The following is a 9,331-nucleotide window of genomic DNA, read 5'->3' as shown; positions in this document are numbered from 1 at the left end:
CAGGATTGATTCTTTTTCTCTTTGTTTGTTTGTTTGTTTGTTTTTCAAGACAGGGTTTCTCTGTATAGCCATCTCTCCAGCCTCCAATGTTTACATTTTTAAATAGTTGGAGAAACAAATAAAAGATAAAGGCTGAAGACAGGCACAAACACTATACAAATAAATACAAATGAAAAATTTTAAAATGTAAAGATAACACTTCAATACATGTGAAAATGACTTGGAATCCCAGTGTCTGTGACGTTTTATGGGAGCCCAGTGAGGCTCACTAGTTCACACGTGATCTGTGGCTGCCTTTGCACGGCCAGGCAACAGAATGTATGGCTCACAAAGTATATTTATGCTGTATTTATGTTTATAGTTTTTGTATTAAATATTTATATTTATACCATACATATTTACACCACCTGGCCCTTTGTGGCAAACATTGCTGGCCTAGTTAATGAAGTAATCACTATTCAATCACAAAGAGATCTACTCTTATCACCAAGGTTTATGATATAGAGGTCAGGGGTCATAAGTCATAAGAGGGGGATAATGCATTCTTGTGTGCATACCATAAAAGTCTATTGTGAGTCAGAGAAGGCTGGGCATAGAGTTTAGGAGAATGCAGGATTGGCCATCCCTGATTAGCTGGAGCAAGCAGTGATGTGTAAGGAAGCTCTGTGTTGTCACTGTATTTCCAAGCACAATAGATTTTCTTCTTGAGCAGCCATGTTACCTGTGCCTTGTATTGCTAGAGACATGCACAGAAGCAGTCCAAACATCAGTCTGCAATATAGTGTCAAACACTTCACACAAAGACAAGGTCGTATAGGATGTTGCTCTTACTTCTAAGACTTTAGCTACTCAAAATAAGATGTTAGCCTTTAATCCAGCACTTGGGAGGCAGAGGCAGGTGGATCAAGGCCAGCCTGGACTACAAAGGGAGGCCAGGACAGCCAAGGCAACACAAAGAAACCCTGTCTCGAGAAAAAAAAAAACAAACAACCAAACAAACAAACAAAAGATGTGCAGGGATAAATAAGGAGCCGACAATGAGGGAATGGCCAACCAATGACTGGTCCAACCAGAGACCCACCCCATGGGAGAGTCAGCCCTGCTATGCTTGCAGACACGAGTCTAGCATCAATGTCCTCTGAGAGGCTGCACCCAGCAGTGGACTGAACCAGATGCTGAGACCCACAACCAAACATTAGGTAGAACTCGGGGAGTCTTGTGGAAAGGGGAAAGGACAATAACTTCTCAAGAAGACCAAGAGTCAACCTAGGCCCACGGGGGCTTACAGACACTGAAGCACCAACCAAAGCGCATGCACAGACTGGACCTAAGTCCATGACACATGTGTAACTATGAGGTATTTTAGTCTTCATGTGGGTCCCCTATCAATTAGAGCAGGGGCTGTCTCTGACATGGACTCTGTTGCCTGCTTCTGGGTCACTGTCCCCTAACAGGGCTGCCTTGTCTGGCCTGAGTGGAAGAGGATGTGCCCAGTCGTGATGCAACTTACTGTGCCGGGGTGGGTTTGTAAGGGGGTGGGTCCCTTTTTCTGAGGAGAAGGGGAGGCGGGAAAGGGGGAGGAGGGCTGTGATCGGGATGTAAAATGAACAAATAAATTTAACAAAAAGTACAAAGTATGATATTTATGCACAGAAATGTAAAAAAAATAAACCAACATTTTTATAAGCTAACTAAAGCATAATTTTAAAGATTTTATTTTATGTGTATGACTGTTTTGCCTGAATACGTGTCTGCTCACTGTGTGCAGCATGCAGTATCTCTGGATGCCAGAGTCCCTAGGAGAGGAATCACAGACGATTGTGACCCACCATGTAGGTGCTGGGACATGAACCCGGAGCTTCTGGAAAAGCAGCCATCTTTCCAGCTCCCAAAAATACAATTTAAAAATACTTTAAAAAATATTCATTGAAAAAAGTGTAAGCCAGGCATGGTGGAGCACGCCTTTAATCCCAGCACCCAGGAGGCAGAGGCAGGTGGATCACTGTGAGTTCCAGTCTGCATTGTGAGTCCAGGACAGTGAAGGCTACATCGAGAAACTGTCTCAAAAAACCGGAGGGAAAAAGTGTGGAACCCACTGTCTAGCTAGCCCCTCGTTAAAGCAGACAATGTGAAGTGTGAGTCCACGAGGGGGCACACGTGTGAGTACTTGTGAATACATGTGCGCAGGCCCAGAGGTCCACCTCAGGTTCATCCCTCAGAAACCACGCACTGTGTTTTTTGAGACAGGGCCCCTCACTGACCCTCAACTCACCAATTAGGCTGCCCAGGCCCAGAGCGTTAGGTATCCACCTGTGTCCACCACCCAATGCAAATTTCACACCAAAAAAAATTTTTTTAATCAGAAAATCACAGGAGGGAATAACAAGATGTTTAACCTGGTTCAGCCCAGCATTTCCCATGCTTCTTTCTTTGTCAGCACACTTTTCCTGGGCCCCTGGAAGGTCGTGTGTGCCAGGAGCAGCTTAGAAGGGCAGCTGAGTGAAAAGCAGGGCTTTGAGGTTACGGACAAAGTCTGAGTCACCAAGGAGTTACTTGACCTCTCTGGACCCAGCAGGGAACTTCCAAGGAGAGAACACAGGACACATTGTTTCCACAGTTATCTATGTGGACCAGAAAAAAACCGACTCAGGCTACCTATAAGCCGGGTGATTAAAATGGCAGAGGGGAGGTGATGCCTCATCACAGGAATGCTGAAAAACACTCAGTGTGAACGGAGAGGTGACTTAAGGCCACCTAAGCCACGACACCCTCCATACTTAGACCCCAAACTATCCATCTACTTGCTGAAACGCATTTGTGACCCCAGAAATCAGTATCTGGGGAGACACTCTGATCTTTTAAGGATATGCATTAAGTAATCCAAGTCACCTGGAGGTAGGCAGACAAGGCGAGGCTTACAGCCTTGGTTTGGCTCCTCAGGGTAGAAACTAGCTAGTGTCCTGCCCGCCCGGTAACACGTACTTCACATCCTCCTGCTGTGTTTACTGTGACCTTCGAGGGCCGAGTTCAAGTGCTACCTACAGTTGTAGCTATAAGAAGGTTGTAGTGGCGGGTCCGAAGTAAGATGGCAACAGTATCTATTAAACAAGGCGAAACACAAAGCAATACTGATCACCTGAGGACAGTTTGTGACTAGTGGCTCTCAGGAAGCTAGTCTTATCCTTGCTTGAGGGACAAAGGTTTGGCATTCTCTAAAGCAGTGCCCACTAGGACTTGGAACCAACCTAGTGAGAAAATCCAGACACAAGCATATTTGGAATATCAAGTCCAAGGCTTCCTTCTTATGGGGAGGAAAGAGGCAGAAGACGTCTGGGAATGAGTATGCTGACGTGTTTAGCTTAATTTAATAACTTCACAATACATTAAAAAAACAAAAAACAAAACTATAGCTGGACACAGTGGTGTACAGCTTTAATGCCAGAACTTTGGAGGAAGAAGCAGGCAGGTCTCTGTGACATCGAGGACAACATGGTTTACACAAAGAAACCCTGTCTTGAAAAACAAAACAAAACAAATATATATATAATTTAAAAAGAAAGTGAGTATATTAAAAAAAAAAAACTACTATTTCTAGCCAGGCAGTAGTGGCGCATGCCTTTAATCCCAGCACTTGGGAGGCAGAGGCATGAGGATCACTATGATTTCAAGGCCAGCCTGGTCTACAAAAGCGGGTCCAGGACAGTCAAGGTTGCACAGAGAAACTCCTGTCTTGAAAAATCAAATCAAAACAAAACAAAAAACCTATTTCTAAGGAAAAGGTGATAGGCCTATAAGAAGAGAAACTATGTCATCATTTGCTTAAGGGGAAAAATGATTCTATAATGAAACAGAACATGTCCTATTTCCTTCAGCAGTAATGGACCTGGCAACCACAGCAATTGTCAATTCCTGTTTTGTTGTTGTTGTTGTTGGAGACAGGGTTTCTCTGTGTAGCCTTGACTGTCCTGAATTCACTTTGTAGACCAGGCTGGCCTCAAACTCACAGTGATCCACCTGCCTCTGCCTCCCAAGTGCTGGGATTAAAGGCGTGCGCCACCACCGCCCTGCCTCATGTTTTTCTTACAGAAGGAAAACAGTTAATAGGGTAGTACAAATAATTCCTATATCATGATTGTAGCTCAGTGGCTCAGGATGTACTGAGCAGGTTTAACTCCAGCACAACACCCCCCCTCCCAAAAAACCCCTCCAGTACTTCAAGGCACTTGTACTTCAGTGTGTGTACTGGCTGGTTTTGTGTGTAAACTCAACCCAAGCTAGAGTCATTAGAGAGGAAGGAGCCTCAGTTGAGAAAATGCCTCCATGGGATCCAGCTGTAAGGTGTTTTCTCAATTAGTGATCACTGTGAGAAGGCTCAGCCCATTGTGGGTGGAGCCATGCCTGGGCTGGAGGTACTGGGTTCGACAAGAAGGTAGGGTGAGCAAGCCAGTGGGCGGCACCCCTCCAGTAGCCTCTGCACCAGCTCCTCCCTCCACTGGAGTTCCTGCCCTGACTCCTTTAGTGAGGAACAGCAATGTGGAAGTGTAAACTGAATAAACCCTTTCTTCCCCAACTTACTTTTTGGTCATGGTGTCCTGTCCCAAGGATAAAAACATTAAGACAAGGTGGTACCAGCATAGTGAGGTTTTGCTGTGACAGACGTGACCATGTTTTGGGGGGCGGGTTGCGGAAGGACTCTGGACTTTGGGATAGAACTGTTGAGTGTTGAGAGCTCCGAGGGATGTTCTGAAGGAGATGGGAAGAGATGTTGAGCACTGCAGCCTGGCTTACACATTACACATTACCAAGTCTGGCGGCCAGCATGCGGTTTCTTTCTGGACCATAGCTTTTCTGTGCTCTTGGGAAACACTTCCCAGAAGATTTCACCCTGGTGATGCTGGTGGTGGTCTTCTTCTTCTTCTTCTTCTTCTTCTTCTTCTTCTTCTTCTTCTTCTTCTTCTTCTTCTTCCTCCTCCTCCTCCTCCTCCTCCTCCTCCTCCTCCTCCTTCTTTTGGTTTTTTGAAACAGAGTTTCTCTGTGTATCTGCTGGTCTCTTCTTAATCACTGCCAGTTTCTTAGCCACAGCTGACCAGCATCAACTGTGCAGGTAACTCAAAGGTTTCACTTCAGTAGTTCTAATTTTTTTGTTTGGTTGGTTTGGTTTAGTTTTTGGTTTTTCCAGACTGAGTTTCTCTGTTGTAGCCCTGGCTGTCCTGGACTCACTTTGTAGACCAGGCTGGCCTCAAACTCACAGCGATCCACCTGCCTCTGCCTCTCCATAGCCGATTTGTTAGCCTCAGCTGACCAGAACCACTGAATCTTAAAACCAAAATAGCAAACAGCCCTGATGGTCTTTACTCTTTCCTTCTGAAATGTCACATTTCATTCTGACACATCAAGCCAGGGTAAGCACACCAGTGAGCAGCACCCCTCCGCAGCCTCTGCATCAGCTCCTGCCTCCAGGTTCCTGCCCTGTTGGAGTTCCTGAGGACCCAACATCTCGAAGTGTAAGCTGAATAAATCCTTTCCTCCCAATGCGAAGTGTAAGCTGAATAAATCCTTTCCTCCCAATGTGCATAGCCCTAAGACTTTCCCACCTGAACGGAGGACGGTGCAGTGCAGGGGTTCTTATGCAAACAGTACACTTAACCTGAGCGTTGCTCAACAACAGAATATGACTTACTTCGTATAAGATTCCCCTTTGGGAACTTTGGAGTTTAAGAGGCTGTCACTTAAGATTCAAATGTCTAACATCGGGCCAGTGAGGTGAGTCGGGGAAAGGCCCTTGTCACCAAGCCTGAAGACCTAAGTTTGCGCCTTAGGGTCACACATGGTGCAGAGAAGTGCACAAGTAATCCTCTGACCTACACAGGCAGACACACACACATACACACACACAATCAGAGAGACATACAGACAGACACACACATACAAAAAATACTAAAAGGAGCCCAAACCTTCCCAGTTTAAATCAGAAGAGCAGTCAAGAGTGCTCAGGATAGTGCGTAGAACGGAGATAAACTTGTGAGATTGGCCAAGACTGTGTCCTATGACATTATTAATCTAAAATGAGTAATCAAAAAATGGGGCTGGAGAGATGGCTCAGCAGTTAAGAGCAGCTGCTGCTCCTGCAGAGGACTCAGGTTTGGTTCACTGCACTCACATAGCTGCTCACAACCATCTGTAACGCCAGTTCCAGAGACTCTGACACTGTCTTCTAGCCTCTTCTGGCACTAGGTGTACATGTGGTTCATATACATACATGCAGGAAAAATACTTATACACAGTATAGATGTGTGTGTGTGTGTGTGTGTGTGTGTGTGTGAGAGAGAGAGAGAGAGAGAGAGAGAGAGAGAGAGAGAGAGAGAGAGAGAGCGCCTAATTAACATGACTGGAATATTTCTTCCAGGAGGGAGAGAAATGCTAAGAACATAAATTCTACCTGTCCATAGCCGAGTGTGCACACGCCTGTAATCCCAGTACTATCCCAGTACTAGGGGAAGCAGAGGCAAGTGGATCTCTGTGAGTTCAAAGTCAGCCTGGTCTACAAAAATGAGTCCAAGACAGCCAAGGTTACACAGAGAAACCCTGTCTTGAAAAATGAATTCCACCTGTCCATTGCAAATGCTCTTGAGTTCCCTACTTAAGAGCCAAGCTATGTGGTTTGATACCATCAATTTTTCAATCTTGAAAATTCAGTTTGTTTATGCATACCGGTATCTTAGAGAGGGAAAAAAAAACCACAATGGAAAAATCTGTTTTCATCAATGGCAACAGAAAGGTTAATGCATCAAGGGGGCCTGAGGAGACAGCTCAGTTGGAAAGAGCCTGCCAGGTGAGCAGGAGAAGAGGAGTTTCATCCACAGAACCCAGGCAAGACTCCAGGCACAATGGCACATTGCTGGGCCGCAGAGTTAGCTGGCTTCCTACCAATGATAGCAGCCTAGTTTAATTTGTGAAACCTCAGTTCCCCGTGAGGAACTGTCTCAAAAAACACGGTGGACAGCTCCTGAGGAGTACCAGAGGCTGACCTCGGGCCTACAAACACACACACACACACACACACACACACACACACACACACACACACACACACACGCGCGCGCGCGCGCGTGCGCGCGCGCACATATATGCACCCACACATCATACACAGTAACGCAAGCTATGTTGTGGTGGCCTAGTTCTTTAATTCTCAGCACTTGGAAGCCAGAGGCAGGCCAGATCTCTGTGAGTTCAAGGCCAGCCTGGTCTACATTTCAAGTCCCAGGGCAGCCAGCCTGACATAGTGAGACTGTCTCAAAACAACCAGAAAGGTAACACAGTGAGGATCTGAGACCGGCCTACAGGACACTATGACAATGTGGCCACACAGAAAAGACTCAGATTCAGTAGTCTTGAGCTAGAGTAACAGCGAGACCTTTATTAAATAGAGAATTGTGTGCATTTTAGTGATTGCCAAGGACTCTACTGACACTGTATCTATGAGAGGATGCTAACATTTCACATTTAATGAAACAATAAACAGAGGAAATTACAACAAATTCATGAATAGAGGCATGACTAGAAAAGAAGCCACAGCCATTTTCAGTCGGTCCTCAGGGCTACCCCTTCATAAACCTCCACAGTAGCGTGCTGTGGTACAGTGTCCTCTCTCCTTGCCTGAGTGCTTCTTGGACCATGAGAAGAGTGAACAGGCAGGCCTTGTGGCTCACTCCCCAGTACACGTAGGTGTACAGCACGTGCGAGGGGGGCTATTACTGTATTAGGCTCTGAGAATGGATACGGGGTTGGTGTTATGGTTTGCTGGGAGCAAGACAAAGCCGGCACTTTGAGGGGATGGCAGGAAAGCGATGAAGCTCAGCAATCCGCAGCGGCTTCACACGCTGTGCTTAGTGGGGCCTCTCAGAGAGGCAAGCTAAATAAAGTAAGGCCTGCGTCAGGAGCTGCATCTGCTACCACTGGTGTTACTGTTTTACAGCAAAAAGTTTTTATAAAAATCCTCTAGGATTAAAAGTGAAACACGAAATCTTCAGAGCGAGGGAGAGGCCCACAGAAATACACAGGGGCAGGCCCAGCACTCAGGGGTGGCGAGGAGCTTCTGGCAGTGTGTGACCTTTCAGTACACGACACTTGTATGTCACCCAAGCCTGAGGGCTACAGCAGAAAGAGTCAAGACCTAAGTGAATAAAACGTCTGACTTTTTGATAGGTCATAATGTCCTTTGGGAAGCAGTCTTCAACCATTTATTCCACTTCTTGTGACATTTGTCTAACCTGCATCTGTCTCAGAGTCACCTGCTGTGAGTGTGTAACACCAAACGGTGGTGAGCTGTCCACGACCACCAGAACACTGACGCTGCTTGGGAAGACACTACTCAGCTGCCCGCCGTCTTTTTACATTACCTCTAAAAACTGGAGTTGATCTGTATGTTATCCCTTCTCAACTGAAAGTCATGTCAGAGAAATTCTTTTTAAAGGGGGCTCTCAAACTAGTCCTTTGGGCATTTATAAAAATCTTCATATAAAAGTCCAGTTCTTTAATACATATACACAAACATTTTTTTCTTTAAAAAAAAAAACTCATTTCTAAACCAAAATAAATGACACCTGGCAGAAACATGGTCTCTAACTGCTCAGTACTTCTTCTAGAGACGAGCAGCTGTGTATTCCGCGTGTTTGCAAACATCAGAAACACCAAACGCAGAGTTTTACCTCTGAACACCAAGACAACGTAACCTGACTCGGGATTCACATCAGCCTTAGTCTTGGGAACAAAAAAATAGATATTCAGCCAGGCGTGGTGGTGCAGCCTTTAATCCCAACACTCCGGAGGCAGAGGCAGGAGGATCACTGTGAGTTTGAGGCCAGCCTGGTCAACAAAGTGAGTCCAGGACAGCCAGGGCTACACAGAGAGTCCTTCTGTAAAAAAAAAAAAAAAAAGGAAAACAAAACAAACAAACAAAAAAACCCCCAGCTATTCAGCATCATGTATTATGTAGTCATATATTATATACGTATTAACTTGTCTAGTCAGTGAATAAACCAAGACAGACATTTTACAAAAGCAACTCAAAACTTGGGGCACAAAACTAGGAAGAAATAAAACACTGACTGCACAATCTGTTCCATTTGGCAATATGGAAATTATAACAGATAAAAAAAAAAACTACGTGTAGAATGCAACATGAAGAAGCTGTGGTTTGCAAGGTGATCTCAGGTCCAGAGCTCTTCAGTTCTTCCAAATTTGTAGATCAGGGTGCTAGAAAGGGATGGGTAACGCTGTGAGAGACAGGAACAAGCAGCACAGTTCACACCCTAAGCGGCTCTGACGGGCA

General features: G+C 45.5%; 1 protein-coding gene across 2 annotated transcripts in view; it reads right to left on the bottom strand.

Moving 5' to 3' along the window:
* Window positions 1–7,397: 7,397 nt before the first annotated feature.
* Window positions 7,398–9,331, bottom strand: part of TMEM50B (transmembrane protein 50B) — a 29,498-nt gene continuing 27,564 nt past the window's right edge. For both annotated transcript variants that reach the window (XM_084800468.1, XM_084800467.1), the window contains one exon: window positions 7,398–9,255. In XM_084800468.1, the coding sequence (XP_084656594.1) occupies window positions 9,210–9,255 (46 nt within the window). In that variant the 3' untranslated portion in view covers window positions 7,398–9,209. The remainder of the gene's footprint in view (window positions 9,256–9,331) is intronic.

The sequence above is a fragment of the Acomys minous genome (assembly GCF_964271855.1).
Source record: "Acomys minous genome assembly, chromosome: 11".
NCBI classification, from domain to species: domain Eukaryota; kingdom Metazoa; phylum Chordata; class Mammalia; order Rodentia; family Muridae; genus Acomys; species Acomys minous.
This window is presented reverse-complemented; position numbering and strand designations above follow the sequence as displayed.